Here is a 19,110-nt window from a genome sequence, read left to right on the forward strand (position 1 = left end):
ATGCTGACTCATCTCAAAACTGTACAGAAAAAATTCCAGGTTCAATTCTTGATTAATGTTGAGATGATTCTTACTGACAACCATGGGTTGGACAGTGAGGAGAAACAAGAAACTGTAGATGGTGGAATCTGGAGGAACAGTGGGTCAGGCAACATCTATGGAGGGAAATGGACAGTGAATGTGTCAGGTCAAGACCCTTCATTTGCACTGAAAGAGAGGAGAGATAGAATAAAAAAGGTGAAGGGAAGGAGTGGAATAAGAGCTAGCAAGGAGGAGAGGGACACAGAGAAGGTTTAGCGTAACTATATAACCAACTAATTCTCACTATTGTAACAGACCAGAGAACCCAGAAATTACTGAGAACTCTGGTGACACAAGAGACTGGAGCAAAATATCAAGCTATTGGAAGAACTCAGCAAGTCAGGCAGCATTGTGAAGGTAAAAGGGTAGCTGGGAATTTCAGGAAAAGACCCTAGATAGGATAGTAAAAGATTTGTTAATTAATAAAAAATTAAGGGCAAGAAGTTACAACTTAATGGTATCATTACCTCCCACCCCTCTGAAGTATGCTACAGTGATATTATCTACAAATAAATGTTGCCATTACACACCATGGATATCATACTGATAGAAACCAAATTCCGGAGCTGAAAGGTAGCAAGTCATAAAATTTTGATTCCATTTTTGAGTTCACAACACAAACCTTGATTCTTTTCAGCATCTTCAACACTACCAATATATGTGTCCCCTGCTGGAACTTCACTGTGGTCTAATGTTGGATCCAAAGCATAACCTAAAATTAGAATAAAATGTTTTTAAAAAGGCAAGTTATAGAAATGAAAGACAAATTAAAATTAATCAACACACATTTGTGTTCCCTCAAACTTCAGTGAGTATTAAAAGAGGCAACAAAATTGACAATATTAAGATGCTGAATTCTTCAAACAATATTCCAGACTTACTCATGTCAAGATGAGTTAGATGAAGAAACCATTTAAAAAAGGATGGGTTACACTGAACTTGAGGGGGACCAATATCCTTGTGGGCAGGTTTGCTCGAGTTGTTGGGGAGGGTTTAATTGGTTTGTAAGGGGGATAGAAACCAGATTGATAGATCAGAGGATGGGGTAGGTGGTGTACAGGGAGGTGTAGCATGTAGAGACATGGAGCAATTGATAGGGCAAAACTGCAGACAGTTGGATGGGATAAAGTGTGTCTATTTTAATGTGAGAAGTGTCAGCAACAAGGTTAATGAACTTGGAGCATAGGTCAGTACATGGAACTATGACGTGGTGGCCATTAGAGACCTGGTTGTCACAAGGGTAGGAATGGCTGCTGGATGTTCCAGGGTTCAGATGATTCAAAAAGAACAGGGAGGGTGTTAAGGGGGTGGGGAGGCGCATTGCTAACCAGGGATAGAAAAACCTGCAAAAAGGGAGAATGTCCTGGAGGGATCATCTCATGAGTCATCGTAGGTAGATAACAGAAACAAGAAGTGAGCAATCACTCTATTGGGATTATTCTACAGATCCCATCCCCAATAGCAACAGATAGCGAGGTAGATTTTGGAAAGGGATTGTTGTCATGGGCGATTTTAACTTCTCTTAATACTGATTGGCACCTCCTTAATGAAAAAGGTTTAGATGGGGTGGAACTTGTTCGGTGAGTCTCAGAAAGATTCTTGACACAATGTGTCGACTGGCCAACTAGAGAAGAGGACATACTAGATTGGGTACTAGGCAATGAACTGGTCAGGTGTCAGAGCCCTTCGTGGGTGAGTTTTGCGAAGACAGTGAACACAACTCCCTGACCTTTACCATTGCCTTAGAGGCATAGGAGCAGATGGTATTTAATTGGGGAAGAAGGAATTATGATGCTATTAGGCAGGAACTTGCAAGCGTAATTTGGGAACAGATGTACTCAGGGAAATGCACAATAGAAATGAGGTGTTTAGGGAGCATAGCATGGGGTCCTAGACAGAAATGAGATGCTTAGGGGGTAATTGCATGGGGTCCTGGATAGGTGTGTCTTATTGTGGTAGGGAAAGGATGGTAGAGTGAAGGAATAAAGGTTGATAAGAGATGTGGACTATCCAGTCACAAGGAAGAAAGCTTACTTATGGTTTAGGAAGCAAGGATCAGACAGAACTCCCGAGTTACAAGGTAGCCAGGAAGAAGTTTAATAATGGACGGGACAGCTAGAAGGGGGCATGAGAAGGCCTTGGTGAATAGGATTAAGGAAAACCCCAAGAGGCATTCTACAGGTATGTGAAGAATGGGAGGATTACTAGAGTGAGAGTAGCACTGATCAGGGATAAAAGGGGAAACATGTCTGGAGTCAGATGTGGTAAGCAATGTCCTTACTGAACACTTTGCTTCAGAATTCACCAGTGAGAAGGACCTTGACGTTTGTAAGAACAGCGTAAAACAAGCAGATATACTCGAACATGTCAACGTTAAGAAAGAGGAAGTGCTACAACTTTTGGAAAACATTAGGGTAGATAAGTCCACATGGCCAGACGGGATTTACCCCAGGTTACTACGGGAAATGAGGAAAGAGATTGCTGCACCTTTGGCAATGATCTTTACGTCCTCACTGACCACAGGAGTAGTACCAGATGATTGGAGAGTGGCAAATGTTACTCTTTCTTACTTCAGTGGTGAGCAAATTATTGAAGAAGATCCTTAGAGACAGGATTTACAAGCGTTTGGAGAAGCATAGTCTGATTAGGGATAGTCAGCATGGCGCTGTGAGAGGCAGATCATGCCTCACAGGCCTGATTGAATTCTTTGAGGATGTGACAAAACACATTGATAAAGGGAGCAGTGAATGTGGTGTATATGGGTTTTGGTAAGGCGTTTGATCATGGTAGGTTCATTCTTGGCTGTGTGATTTCAGAAGGCAGAGGGTAATTGCAGATGGAGCATATTCTTCCTGGAGGTTGGTGACCAGTGGTGTTCCACAAGGATCTGTTCTGGGACCCGTACTCTTTGTGATCTTTATAAATTACTTGGATGAGGAAGTAAAAGGGTGGGTTTGTATTTTTGTGGATGAAGGATGGAGGTGTTGTGAAAAGTGTAGAAGGTTGTCGTAGGTTACAACGGGGCACTGATAGGATACAAAGTTGGGATGAGAAGTGGCAGATGGAGTTCAATCCAGAAAAAATGTGAAGTGAACACTTTGGAAGGTCGAACTTGTAGGGAGAATATAGGGTTAATGGCAGGATGCTTAGGAGTATGGATGAACAAGGGGATCTTAGGGGTCAATGTCCATAGATCTCCCAAAGCTGAGGCTCACGTTGATAGGGTTGTCAAGAAGCTGTATAGTGCGCTGGTCTTCATTAGTCAGGGCACCAACATCAGAACATCTTTCAAGAGGGTGCATCCTTGCAATTTTCAGGCCGATGGTGTATTGGGTAGGGCACTGAAAATCAGTGCCAACCACTGGTGTGAGTATTCAAGGACGTCTTCAATCTCTCACTATTGCAGTCAGAGGTTCCCACCTGCTTCAAAAAGGTGACAATCATACTGGTGCCCAAGAACAGCAGAGTGAGTTGCTTCAACAACTATCGTCCAGTGGTACTCACATCTACTATGTGAAGTGCTTTGAGACCTTGGTTATGGCTAGAATCAACCTCTCTGTCTCAGCAAGGACTTGGACCTGCACTCAATGTTTCAGAAACTGCTTCTTCCTCTCCATGAAGACTTCTTCAGTATATTTTCCCTTTCTTTCTGCCCTATATATTCGTTTTGTAATATATACCTCTTATTGTAATTTATAGTTTTTATTACTATGTATTGCAATGTACTGCTGCCACACGGCAACAAATTTTATGACATATGCTGGTTTTATTAAACCTGATTCTGATTAAGTTCAATAGTTCTGAGGTAATGTTGCAGCTATATAAAACCCTGATTAGACCACACTAGGAATATTGTACTCCGTTACAATCACCTGATCATAGGAAGCAGGGTGCCAAAGAGAATACCACGGTACTGCCTGGATTGGAGAGCATGTCGTATGAGGACAGGGTGAATGAGTTAAGGTTTTTCTCTTTGGAGAGGTGACTTAATAGAGGTGTACAAGATGACAAGAGGCATAAATCAAGTGGACAGCAGAGACATTTTCCCTGGTGGAATTGACTAATACAAAGGGGCATAACTTTAAGTTGATTGGAGGAAAGTATATGGAGGATGACAAAGGCAAGTTTTGTTTATACACAGTGTGGTGAGTACCTGGAATGTACTGGGGTGGTGGTAGAGGCAGATACATTAGGGACATTTAAGGGACTCCTCAGTAGGCACAAAGATGATAGAAAATAATGAGTGAACTATGTGAGAGGGAGGGGTTACACAAATCTTCAAGTAGGTTAAAAGGTCATCACAATATTGTGGGCTGAAGGGCCTGTGCTGTGCTGTAATAGTCTATGTTTTATACTCTATAGAAAAATTTGAACACAGCAAAAACTGTGTAATGAACTACTTTTCTCAAAGTTCCAGAAAACCTCTTATATCCAACATGACTAACCAAAGATGCAAAAATGAGCAATTGTGGCATCATCACATGAACAATAATCTAAGTGATAACACAGTTTATAAATTGATGCAACAAACACTAAGAAGCGTGACCAGAGGAATGACCTTGAATATAAAAGCTCATTAAAAACACACATTTGCATAGAGACACTAAGAATTTGACAAAACAGGCTGTACAATTGGCACAGAAATAACTCTTATAAAGCTATATATATATATAAGCACCAATGCCCCAGGCTCAGGCTGGGAAATTATTTTGAAGCACATGATTTTTAACATGTGTAAAGCTGCAAAGCTGTCTGCAAGTTGATTTCAAACAGAGTGCTCCGCTAATTGCTAAGCTACGGGAATGAAAATGATTAAGAACATCTAATACGTCAAAACTGGTAAAAGGGTTGAGGTTGGGAGGGTGGGGTTAAAAGAATCAATTTTGTCTCCAGGGCACTTTGATGTGTGTCATACATTCTCTGCTATTCTAATGAATGGATCTGGGAACCAACAAATCTCCGTGCACACTTACACAAGAATTGCACAATCCAGATAGTGTAACTAATATAGAACAACTAGCCTTTTACTATGTCAAAAACAACATGGGGCTATGTGTTATTGCTGAAGCCAACAAAGAAAATAGCAAAAAAAAAAGAATGGAAAGATATCCAAATGCAAACATATGTAAAATGAAAATGGACTCCATAGGATTTGATTAGGATTATTTGTTCATGTGGAGATTGAAAGCAAACACGGCTAGCCTCTATTTCTATGTTAAAACTGCTGAGTACTTTCATTTATTAAAAAAGGATTTTAAAAACCGGAAAGGAAAATGAGTATTTATTATTCAAGGTAATTATAAAACTAATGCAAAGCCAAAGTTCAAAGTAAATTTATTATCAAAGTACATATACATTACCACAAACAACATTCTCCAAAAAAAGGTATTAGAGGTTTCATTGCTTTTTCATTTTCAGTTTTCATCACCATTGTTTTAGATTACTACATAGTTAGTGCTTTTATTTTCAGTATCCAGTCTTCCGGCGGTTTAGAGAACAGGGAATTGACTGCCATTACTAGACCAGTAGAGTCTGTGCATTACTTGTGCATTCTGTTCCATATATCTCCTGAATAACTTTGTGAAGGGAAAGTGACTAGTGATTCAAGTTCACTATAAAACATCTGGAATCACTTGGAGCATCCAGTTCGGGAGCTTCCTGAACATGGGGTGATTATCCAAGTGAATGATGCCTGGTGGCAGACCACCGGAGTCTGATCTGATTCATTTATTGCAACGTTGCTAAGTTTTATTTATAGCATAAATGCTTTCCCTTCCGCAACCTGGTAGTTTATTATTCAGTACAACAAGTAATGCTCTAGTATACTGTATACTTACACATTCCTCTTCTACTTTAGCGGTATATAATACTGGTAAATAAAGGCATCATAGGATCACAGGATCATAAATTGTAGAGGAGTGCAATCCTGCTATTACCAATGGCCACTGCAAATAATGAATGCCCGCTTTGGGTTTCTGCCATCTATGTCCTCTCACTCATCCTCTTTTTCCCAATAACAACCCCCAAAACCCTAGCCCATTGTTACCCTGTTTCTTTTCCTTTCCCCACCTAGTTCTGCCTGCCGATCGCCCACACACATGTAACACATTGCAGCCCCTATACCCTCCCACTGCTGTTCTGATCTGCCCAGTTTCTGATCCACTCATCAATTTCCTTTCTTATCAAATTCAATCATTTGCAGCCCACTACCATCTCCCAGCCTCTGCTGCCATCTCCACCCTTCCCATCCACATCTAGCTCCATTTGCTCATCAACTCCTCACCTGGATCCACCCAACCCCTGACACATCTGCTTCACCCCTTCTCCTCACCCCTTTGCACCAGCTATCTCCCCTTTAAACTCAAAACCTTGATGCAGAGTTGACCTAAAATGTCAACTATCCATTCACCTTTACAGATGCTGCTTGACTCACTGGGTTCTCCAGCAGTTTCTGCATGAGTTTCTCAGGTCTTCTATTGCTAAGACAATGATCTTCCTTCCATTGTAAGGCCAAAGTGATGGTTGAGCAAAGTTCAATTCTAGCATGAGGCAAGACCCAAATAAGAATCAAGCACGGAATGGCAAATACAATTTTTCCATTACACAAGATAGTCTCTATCAAGAGAGCCTAACAATTACATTTGACTTCCAATGACACTACCTTGCTGAATTCCCCGCCATCCACAAACAGCAGGTCAACTGTGATTAGACACTGAACTGTACCAGCTTCATAAATATCAAAGTCACAAGAACAAGGTAAAGAGGGGGTATTTTGTGGTGTGACTGAGCTTGATACTTCAAAGCCTTTCTATCTACAATAACCAGTCGTTGAGACCACATAAATCAGTCACTGAAACCACACTTGCCTAGAGGCGTGTGGTTTCAGCAAGTTTGTGCCAATCAGTCAAATCATCCTACTTGACTGGCACCATCAACCAAATTAAACATTCATTCCTTACATCATCCACAGTTCTCTTTGTCATCCTTCTGTAGCTTCTGTGGTATGTGAGTGCTCTCCCAAGTATAAAGACGCCCAGGATAAAAGAATAACATTAAATATAAAGCAGGAAAAAAAAGCTTATGTAGAGAGATATAGGAGCTAAATTAGGCCATTCAGCCTATCAAGTCTGATCATCGTTGATTTATTTTCCCTCTCAACTCAATTCTCTTGCTTTCTCACTATAACCCTTGATACCCTTACTGATCAAAAACCTATCAGCCTCTGCTTTAAATATATTCAATAACTTGGCCTCCACAACTGTCTGTGGCGATGAATTCCATAGATTCACCACCCTCTAGCTAAAGAAATTCCTTCTCACCTCTTCTAAACGGACATCCTTCTATTCTGAGGCTGTGCCCTCTGATCCTAGACTCTCCCATGAATGGAAGTAGCTTCTCTACATCCACTCTATCCTGACCTTTCAATATTCGGTAGGTTTCAATGAGACTTGCCCTCATTCTTCTACAATAGGGATGGTGTTAACTGTCTGATGCACAGTATTAGATTTACGCCACAGGTACCACTTAGTACTGAGACCAAAAAGTTCCACATCAGTCTCATCCGACCAGAAGACCTTCTTCCACATCTTTTCTATAACTTCTAAGTGATGCTTTGCAAAGTATTTATGGGCAAGGATATGCTTTTTTTTAAGAAAAGGACTTCTTCCTTGCCACTTTAACGTAACTACCCTTTTTGTGCTAGCCCTTAGAGATTGTGGAGCCATGAATTTCATCTCCAGTTGCAGCCACTGACTTCTGTAGCTCACTCAGAGTGACTGTTGGGCACCACAGTAGCCTCTCTTACAAGTGCCATTCTCCTCCAGCGACTAAGTTTAGAGCGACAACCTGGCGTAGGCAGTATGGTTGTGGTTTCATATTTTTCCCCACTTTTTCATGATGGACTGCACTGAGCTCCAAAATATGTTCAGTGCCTTTGAGATGATGGCCTTGTACCCTTCCCCAGACTTGTGTTTCTCTATTGTCATTTCCCTGCCTTGTCTTGAATGCGCTTTCATTTTGGTTTGGTCTGCTGAAAATCTACCATACTATTGAACTTTACAGAGAGAGGGGGTATATATTCTTCTGAGTTCACTGAAAACAGGTGATCCTCCTATATTCTACATCAGCAAATTGGATGAGTTATAAGGTATTGCAGTATTGTGCATCTGAGGAAAGTTAGCATAGTAACTACAATGGGGATTAATATCCGTTTAGCCTCACAATTTTGGTTTTTAATTTTTAGTAATTTGTTGACAGGTTTTGGAATTTTTCTTTTGATTTGAAATGATGCACAATGTTTTGCAGATTGACTGAACAAATCCTACTTCAATATATTTTTAATTTAGAAAATGAGACAGTAAAATGTAAAAATAGTTGTGGAAGCTGAATATTTTTTCAAGGCACTGTAATTCAGGAAATGACAGGATCACTCAAATTAGCTAATGATGGCCAGGCAAATACTATAAATCAATATAATGGATAAACATCTGGAAGGTATGTTGATCAAGGAAGCTACATGGGTTTGTTAAAAGAACGTTATGACTGTCTAATTCTTTGATGAAATGGCTTCCGCTCTACCAAAGTTGACATAATCTTTGAGAAATTTAGATAGACATTATATTGAAAAACTTTATGAAAACATTCAAAGGATGTCTTGAGAATAGATTAAAGGGAAGTATCACGATATGGATGCAAAATTAGCCCAGTGAAATGTACGACAATTTAAGTATACAGTGTCTATAAAAAGTATTCACCCCCTTTGGAAGTTTTCATTTTTTATTGTTTCACAACATTAAATCAACATGGATTTAATTTGATCTTTTTTTACACTGATCAATAGAAAAAAACTCTTTCACATCAAAGTGAAAGCAGGTCGCTACAAAGTGATCTAAATTAATTACAAATACAAAACACAAAATAATTGATTGCATAATTACTCATCCCCTTCAGGTCAGTATTTAGTAGATGCACCTTTGGCAGCAATTACAGTCTTGAGTCTGTGTGGATAGGTTTCTATCAGCTTTGCACATCCGGACACTGCAATTTTTCCCCATTCTTCCTTACAAAACTGTTCATGCTCTGTCAAATTGCCTGGGGATAGTGAGTGAACATGGTAGGGATGGTATGTTTTTGAAGATGTACATTGCTTGGCTTGGACCAAACATAGCATTTAGTTTGATGGCCAAAAAGCTCAATTTTGGTTTCATCAGACCATAGAACCTTCTTCCAGCTGATTTCAGAATCTCCCATACGCCTTCTGGCAAACTAGCTGAGAGTTCATGTGAGATTTTTTCAAAGTGGCTTTCTCTTTGAAAACTCTCCCATAAAACTGCAACTGGGGAAACACCCGGGCAACAGTTCTGTATGCACAGTCTCTCCCATCACAACCACTAAAGCTTGTAACTCCTCCACAGTTGTCATATGTCTCTTGGTGGCCTCCCTCACCAGTCCTCTTCTTGCATGCTCACATAGTTTTTGAGAACTGCCTGCTCTAGGCAGATTTACAGCTGTAAATCTTTCCATTTCTTGATGATTGACTTAACTGTACTCCAAGGGATATTCAGTAACTTGGAAATGTTCTTGCATTCATCTCCTGAATTGTGCTTTTCAATAACCTTTTTGCAGAGTTCTTGGAGTGTTCTTTTGTCTTCATGGTATAGCTTTTGCCAGGATACTGACTCACCAGCAGTTCGACCTTCCAGGTACAGGTGTATTTTTAGTACAAGCAATTGACAGGTCTCCAAAAACAGATTTCCATTTAACTAATTTTGTGTTTTATATTTGTACTTAATTTAGATAATTCTGTAGGTCTGTTTTCACTTTGACGCAAAAGAGTCTTTTTCTGTTGATCAGTATCAAAAAAGCCATATTAATCCACTGTGATTCAATGTTGTGAAACAATAAAACATGAAAACTTCCAAGTGGGGTGAATACTTTGTGTATGCACTGTATAATGCTTATTGCAGGTAGCTTGAATTGGTATTTTTCAAGGGTGCGTTTCAAATTCAATGCTCTTATTAAATAAATGGAAGGGTATTGAAAAGTCAGATAAAAGTCAGTCAAAAGTAGAAACACCACTTACAGGAGTTCTTAAAAGTTGATAGGAAATGTCAACTAGATGGCTTAAAATAGAATAATATAATTTAAAAGCAAAGATATCACACTAGATCAACAATTAAACCCAAGCTAAATTATAGCCAGTACATATAGGCAATGCATTTTAGAAATATTTGAGAAAGGCTATAGAGGAGATTTACCAAGAGGTTACCAGAGTTGAGGGACTGACATGAATTACGGAAAAATAGAACTATTCTCCATGAAACAAAGAATGTTTGGGTTATGTCATTTTTTAAAAAATAAAGGATATGGAATTAGGAACAACCTACAAAGAACCGCACAGTAATTATACTTCTGTCCTGCAAGTTTATGAATTCCACAAAAAAAATTTTGATTTCACACTGAGGTCCTGTCTTGAGACTGGAGAATATGCCAAATACTTAAAATGTGTAACAGGTGTCACTTTTTCAAAACATTCCACAGTATTTATTTTTTTTTAATTAAGTATTTAAAAATAGGAGGCTATACATTTACTTCTATTGGTCCCTAATGAAGAAATTACTCTTGATCTTTGAGCAACAGATACAAAGGAACTCAGCAAGCCAGGCAGTATCTATGGAGGGGTATAAACAATTAATATTACAGGCAGAGTCCATCAGGACTGAAAAAGAAAGGAGGAGAAGACCAAATAAGAGGCTGAGGAAGGAGAGATACAAGCTTACAGATGATAGGTGAGACCAGGTGAAGGTGAAGGTGGGGAGAGGGGCTGTAAGAGGCTAAGAGGTGTTAGGTGCATGGGGTAAAGGGCTGAAGAGTGAGGAATCTAATAGGAAAGGATAATGGAACACGGAATAAAGGATAGGAGGAGGGGTTCAGGAACGGTAATTACCCTTCAATCATCAGGCTCTTGAACCAGACTGGATACCTTCACTCACCTCAACAATGAAATGGTCCACAACCTATGAACTCACTTTCAAGGTCTCAGCCTCTTACTTTACAGCCCCTCTCCCTACCTTCTCCCTCACCTGGTCTCACCCATCATCTGCAAGCTTGTATCCCTCTTTCCTCAGCCTCTTATAATAATATTAATAATTATTATTAATAGTAGATTTCCCCCCCTCATTTTATATTTGCAGTTTGTTGTCTTTTGCACAATGGTTGCCTGTCTTTGCCATGTGCAGCTTTTCATTGACTCAGTTGTGTTTCTTTCTAGTTACTGCAAATGCCCACAAGAAAATGAACTTCAGCATTGTAAATGGTGACATATATGTACTTTGATAAGACATTTTTAAACTTTGAACCCACATCTCTCCCATAAGGTTCCTCTCATCCTTACCTAAAAACACATTAGCCCCTGTATCCAGCACTTCATTTTTGCAAGGGATCTTACCACTAAGCACACCTTTCCCTCCTCCTCCCACTCTACAGTGATCTCTCTATCTGTGACTCATTTGTCCATTCGTCTATCCGCCCAGATCTCCTTCCTTGCACTTATTCCTAAAAGCTTGACAAATGCTACACCCTGCCCCTACACCACCTCCCTTAACACCATTCAAGGCCCCATAGAGAACTTTCCAGATGAGGTGACACTGTACCTGCAAGTCTGTTGGTGGTTATCCATTGTATCTGGTGCTCCCGGTACAGCCTCCTCTACATTGGTGACAGCTGCACACCCATTTCAATTTGTCTTCCCATTCTCATACTGACATGTCTGTTCATGGTCACCTCTACTGTCAAAATGAGACCAAACTCAGGATGAAGGAACAACACCTGAAGCATGAACACAAATTTCTCTAAATTCCAGCAATTATTCCTTCCCCCTCTCTCTCTCTTTTTCCACTCCCCATTCTGGGCACCCTCTCACCCCTTATCTTTACCTCACCTGCCCATCACTTCCCTCTGATTCCCTCCTCCTTCCCTTTATTCCATGATGCACTGTCCTCTTCTACAATATTCCTCCTTTTTCAGCTCTTTACCTCTTCCATTTATGCCACTCCTCATTCATACACCTTCCCACTCACATAGCCTCACCTATCATCTGCTAGCTTGTACTCTCCCCTCTCCCCTTCTTATCTGGGCTTCTGCATCCTTCCTTTCCAGTTCAATGAAGGATCTCAGCCCAAAACATTGGTCATTTCTCTCCATAGATGCTGCCTAACTTGCTGAGCTCTTTCAGCACTGTGTGTGTTGCTCAAGATTTCCAGCACCTGCATGATTTCTTATGTCTTGTTCTCTGGACCTTACAGCATATTTGCATTTAATTCTTATTGAAAAGGACACAGCATTCAATGATGCAATTTTTAATTTCTCCCACTGGGTGGTGTTGAGCAAGCACAAGTTATAACAGCACTTAACTTGACAAAGGAAGTCAAAGGGCTGAGGATGCAAAAAAAAGACAGGGACATTACTTCTATTCCAATTTATGATGATGGAGCTAAACTTCTTTCCTTAGCAATCGCTGACTTGAAATAAGGCCAGAAGTGACTTAATTGATTAAGTAATTTTAACTCATCATAAGGAATCATTGCTTCTAGTCAACAATTTGACATGGGACACAAAGGAAGAGCTATATTAGAGACAAGTGTCTAGAAATTCAATTGCATTATACTTTCTAACCCACCCAGGGTTATTCAGACTGAAATGTGATAATAATTTTGGAGCTATCTTTGCATTGTTCTGAAAATTTGATTAGCCCTACCCTAGAGTGATTCATTCTTACTCTAAGGAAGTGATTGTCATACCGCTCGCACAATGTCATTCTCATTTTGGCAGGTTCCTCACCTTGGGGTCCACAGATCCCTTGCTTAACGGGTTTGGTTCATGTTATATAAAAAAGGTTGGGAACTCCTACATTGTAGGGAAAATTGATACGTCATTCCAGAAGCATTGGTCAGTCGAGGGGCAACAAGGTTTTAGTCATTCCTGGCTCTATTAGAACACTTCTAATTCCACAATGCCTCAAATCTCCAATCTCTACCTTCTACACATGGCACCAACCACCCAACTCCATTCATCACCCTGAACTGCCAAGACCCAGTCTCTCAACACATTCCCCCACCTTACCCTTCAAGTTAAGATTCTGACCCTCTAAACCCCCAAAGGTCCATATCCGCGATCTTCCTAATTTCCTAAGGCTAGGTCTCAGCCCTTCCCCAATAGAAATAACCATCCACTTCTGAGATACATTAATGTTAACATTCTTGAAACACAGATTTCAATCTCCCAAAGCCTGAACACCATGACCCTTGGCACTTCCATTTGCAGCCAACAAACCAACTCTCTGATCCTTCAAGTAGCATTGATCCATTAGAATTCCCAAATGAAGGTCCAACTCTTTCAATTTACCCAAATGCCCTGTCAAACTCCAGTCCGTAAACATCATTCTTGAAATAAGGAGATCAATACCGTACACAACATGGCTGATGCAATTTAATGGACGCCCAATATAATACCCCATCAGTTGGAGTCAGAACTCCTACAATGAAGATGCTTGTTATTGTTGGACAGCGATCATTACAGCCCCAGGGCATCAGTGCAGGAGTTCTTTATGCCATTCTCCTAGGCCAAACCATGTTATACTGCTTTATCATAATCATTCTTCCATCAATGTCAGAAGTGACATTGTTTGCTAATGATTGCACATGTTCAATTCCATTTGTAATTCCTCAGTAACTGAAGTATCCATGCCTACATTGTCAACAACTGGATATCATTCAGGAATGGACTGATAGGTAGAAGGTGAAAAGTGGCCACTTTCATCAAAATAGAGCTTAATCATTCAATATTATGACATCAGCAAGTTCATCACCAACTTGTGTAATCACTGATCTGAAACTCAACTTGGTTCAGTGACAGACATCATGGGTACAAGAAAAGGACAGAGAGTGATATCCTGTGACAACTGACTCAACTCTGTCATTCCAAAATCATTCCACACGTACAAAACACAAATATGGAGTACTCTCTATTTGCCTTGGGAATTACAACTCCAACAACATACAAGAATCTCCAACTATTCAAGTGGAAGTAACCCTCTTGATTAGAATACCATGAATCACCCTAAACATTTGTAATTCTTTGACAAAAGCACATAGTTTCCGGTACTCTGAGAGCACTCCAAAGTCAGGAGGTGCAGGAGGACACTTCTATCTGCAGCTTCTCTCCAAGTCACACATCATCCTGGTTTTGAAATACATTATCAATCTTTCCTTGTAGCTATGTCTAAATTGTGGAAATCTCTATCCAAAAGCACCATGGGGGGTATCTGCATCAGAAGAATATATTGGTTCAAGGCAGCACCTCATCATTCTTTCCCAAGGGTAATTAGAAATGGACAATAAATACTGATCTTGCCAGTGATGTCCAGAACACAGAAAATGAATGCATTAAAACCAAATGCTTGGGTGCACTATAACTTCTAGTTGTAAAATGTCTATTGCTTTTGTATTCTGCTAAACGAATCTTTCTTAAACCTTCATGAGTTTGTATGTTTTATTGTCATTGAATATTTATTTATTATTGATAGTTCCATAAGCTGTCAGTAGCCTTGGGAATAAAGAAAGCTAACTCTTGGTTACTTCACCTCAGCAAAGTAGCTAGCAGAGAGCCTGCTGACAAAGCACCTTTGATAAAGCACTTTGTAAATATGCGTTTGCATTTACATTGCTCAGATTAGTCCACAGTGCTTATATCACTTTGTTGAGAAAAATCCTGAAGCTCTTCAAAAAACAAAATCCCCCAGAATATATATATACTTAAAAATCTTTCCTATATTCATCGCTTTTCCTTTAAGGCAAAACATTATGTTGGCAGTTAAAAAAATATGACTGAGTTAATTGGCATGCTGGAAGAAGTGTAGAATCAGAATCAGATTTATTATCACTGCATTTATGATGTGGAAATTGTTTTGCGGGAGCAGTACACTGTAAAGACATAAAATTACTATAAATTACAAATAAACAGTGCAAAGCAAAAAGGAATAATGAGGTACTATTCATTGACCATTCAGAAATCTAATGGCTGAAACATTTTAAAATGTTTCTAAATTTTTTGAGTTCAAGTTCTTCTGTATCTTCACCCTCCTCCCTGACAGTGTGAATTTAATAATCAAGGAAAGGTAACAGCTAACAGTTCATCCATTATTTGTTTATCAGTTTTGCTACCATGATCACAGTTTACCTAAGGGAGGAAACAAAAGGTAATGCTTCCCTAAAAGTTACCGACAGCTTTGGTTACATCACCATCCATTTTCAATACCTCTTTAAACCGTTACCTCAACATCAGTGAGCCTAAATCCATCTAAATTTCTTCACATTCCTTTCTAGCATTTATGCAGAGTTAATGTCTGTTATTGCAAACACAGAGTCTCCTAGTGCATGACTACTTTTAACACATTTTATATCAAAATCAGGTTTATTATCATCAGCACAAACATGAGGAAATCTACAGATGCTGGAATTTCAAGCAACATACATAAAAATTGCTGGTGAATGCAGCAGGCCAGGCAGCATCTCTAGGAAGAGGTACAGTCAACGTTTCGGGCTGAGACCCTCCGTCAGGACTGTCCTGCTGCGTTCACCAGCAATTTTTATGTGTGTTGCTTATTATCATCAGCATGTGTTGTGAAATTTGTTAACTTAGCAGCAGCAATTCAATGCAACACATAATCTAGAATAAATAAATAAATAAAATTATATGTATATTGAATAGATAAAAAAAATCAAAAAACAGAAATAATATATATTAAAAAAAAGTGAAGTAGTGTTCACGGGTTCAATGTCCATTTAGGAATTGGATGGCAGAGGGAAAGAAGCTGTTCCTGAATCGCTGAGTGTGTGCCTTCCCGCTTCTGTACCTCCTACCTGATGGTAACAGTGAGAAAAGGGCATGCCCTGGGTGCCAGGGGTCCTTAATAATGGACATTGCCTTTCAGAGACACCGCTCCTTGAAGATGTCCTGGGTACTTTGAAGGCCAATACTCAAGATGGAGCCCACTAAGTTTACAACCCTCTGCAGCTTCTTTCGGTCCTTTGCAGTAGCACCCAGCCCCCATACCAGACAGTGATACAGCCTGTCAGAATGCTCTCCATGGTACATCTATAGAAGTCTTTGAGTGTTTTTGTTGACACCCCAAATCTCTTCAAACTCCTATTGGAGTATAGTCGCTGTCTTGCCTTCTTTATAGCTGCATCGATATGTTGGGACCAGGTTAGGTCCTCAGAGATCTTGACACCCAGGAACTTGAAACTGCTCACTCTCTCCATTTCTGATCCCTCTAAGGATTGGAATGTGTTCTTTCATCTTACCTTCCTGAAGTCCATGTTGAGTGCAAGGTTGCTACTGCAACACCATTCCACTAGGTAGTATATCTCGCTCCCGTACGCCCTCTCATCTCCATCTGAGATTCTACCAACAATGGTTGTATCATCAGCAAAATTACAGATGGTATTTGAGTTATGCCTAGCCACATAGTTATGGGTATAGAGAGAGTAGAGCAGTGGGTTAAGCACACACCCCTGAGGCGCACCAGTGTTGATCGTCAGCGAGGAGGAGATATTATCACAAATTCACACAGTTTGTGGTCTTCTGGTTGGGAGTCGGGGATCCAATTGCAGAGGGAGGTACAGAGGCCCAAGTTCTGTAACTTATCAATCAGGACTGTGGGAATGATGGTGTGGAATAATGGTGTTAAATGCTGAGCTACAGTCAATGAACAGCATCCTGACATAGGTGTTTGTATTGTCCAGGTGGTCTAAGGCCACGTGAAGAACCATTGAGATTGCATCAGCCGTTGACCTATTGTGGTGATAGGCAAATTGCAGTGGGTCCAGGCCCTTGCTGAGGCAGGAGTTCAGTCTCGTCATAACCAACCTCTCAAAGCATTTCATCTCTGTAGATGTGAGTGTTACTGGGCGATACTGAATAGCTTATCTAATATCCATAGCTTCTATAAACATATTCAGTTCTGTGTGGTGTGGTAAAATATTGGATATAAAGTCTATTTTATTTCTATCTTTTCTCAGCTCTGGTAAAAGATTAGCAACCTAAAATGTTAACTTCATTCCCCTCTTCTCAGATGCTGCTTTGTTGTTGATCTATGTATCAAACAATGAAAGATCTATTATTGAAGTGTTCATTCAATGTATTGTAATGATCTTAGATGGTGTTGCAATAACAATCTTGCACTCAGTGTCTGTAAGACAAAAGAGCTAATTGCGAAATTCAGAAAGGGTAAGGCAAAAGAACACAAACTGATCCTCAGAAGTGGAGAGAGTGAGCAATTTCAAGTTCTTGGGTGTCATTATCTCTGAGGATCTAACCTGTTCCCAACATATCGATGCAGCTATAAAAAACACTCAAGAACTTCTGAAGATGTACTGTGGAGAGTATGCCGACTGGTTGCATCACTGTCTGGTATGGGAGGGGGGCGGGGAGAGAGAGCTACTGCACAGGATCATAGTAAGCTACAGAGAGTTGTAAAATTAGCTCCATCATAGGGATTTCCCCCGCCATCTGAAGGTAGAGTGTTCCTATGAAATGGTTCATAAGCCAGAATGTCGTAAAGCGAAGAAGCAATTACCATTTATTTATATGGGAAAAATTTGTGAGCATTCGCAGACCCAAAATTAACCTACCAAATCATGCCAAATAACACACAAAACCTAAAATAACAGTAACATATAGTAAAAGCAGGAATGATATGATAAATACACAGCCTATATAAAGTAGAAATACTTCTCTACAATCATTGCCTGCACTGTTCTCCGTAGCGAAAATCTCATGCAAGCACTCTTGGCAGAAACACGGCGCAAGCGCTCTCGGCAGAAAATCTCACGCAAGTGCTCTTGGCGAAAAACTCTCTCCAGTAACCTTTAAGCTATGAAGCTGCCAAATCATACCAAATAACACATAAAAATACACAGTCTATATAAAGTAGAAATAATGTATTACAGTGTAGTATCACTTACTGGAATTGGGAAGGCAGTGTCAAGCACACTGATGATGGTGTGTTAGGCTGAGTCGTTGGAGGTTGGGGTGTTGCACCCAACACATCTTTAAGAAAAAAGCCGGAATAAACAAGCTAATTAATTAGGTGCCGCCTGCACGTAAATGTCAGCCCAGATCAGAGGCGATGCAATCGGCTTGTTTATTTTGGCTTTTTACTTAAAGACGTGCTGGGTGCCTCCCGGCTACCGCTGCATTCTCCGTGAATCGGTATCTGTCCGCGGCCCGGGAATTGGGGTAGTGGGACACTGAGGTGTTGTCTGTTTCCATCAGGGCAGGCAGGTCATCTTCTTCTATGTCTGCCTGCCTCAATGGCGAAGATTGTGATTCATCCTCTGCTGTGGCTGATGTGGAAGGCTTGAAAAACGACAGTATGCTTGACTGCTAGCCTCACGCATTTTTCTACCATACAGTTCTTTGTAAGCACTCAAACCATCTTGCAAATATGCCCTAAACTGATGTACCCTTTCAAAATTAAAGTCATACTTATCATTACAGCGAAAATTTCACGCAGTTGCTTCACGTTCAGTTCCTGGACGACTTCACTTCCGGTCCGTTCACTACTGCATTTGGTTTCGATTGTTATCCTTTCCTCTTCCAATTGCATCAGCTCTTCATGGGATGCCAAAACCTCTTCAACATCAAGCCAAACTCACTTTGTTCACCACGATTGAAACGCTTAACTATGTCTAGTGTTTACGCTAAGTGTAACACCCTTACGTGCTCTTTTAGGCTTTTCCGATACCTTAGAACTCATCTTGCAAACGGCTGCTCACAGACACGTGTTTAAGCAATGCCGGCTAGAATGCAGTTCCGAATCCGGGGGAGGAGCGCTGTTTTTTTTCGTGTGCTGCCTTTTTTCGTAACAGTGAAAACACCTTCTGCTAGTGAAAACAGGTAACTAATGTAGGTCTTTCGTAACAGTGAGGTTTCGTAAAGCGAACGTTCGAAAAGCGGGGGACACCTATA

The 19,110-nt window shown here is 40.2% G+C and overlaps 1 protein-coding gene across 1 annotated transcript in view; it reads right to left on the reverse strand.

Annotated features, from left to right (window-relative positions):
* cdc40 (cell division cycle 40 homolog (S. cerevisiae)) overlaps positions 1-19,110 on the reverse strand; it is a 154,239-nt gene that overhangs the window by 86,703 nt on the left and 48,426 nt on the right. Inside the window, exon 4 of the mRNA XM_063040770.1 lies at positions 704-793. Coding sequence (XP_062896840.1) covers positions 704-793 — 90 coding nt within the window. The remainder of the gene's footprint in view (positions 1-703; positions 794-19,110) is intronic.

The sequence above is a fragment of the Mobula hypostoma genome, chromosome 2 (assembly GCF_963921235.1).
Source record: "Mobula hypostoma chromosome 2, sMobHyp1.1, whole genome shotgun sequence".
NCBI classification, from domain to species: Eukaryota; Metazoa; Chordata; class Chondrichthyes; order Myliobatiformes; family Myliobatidae; genus Mobula; species Mobula hypostoma.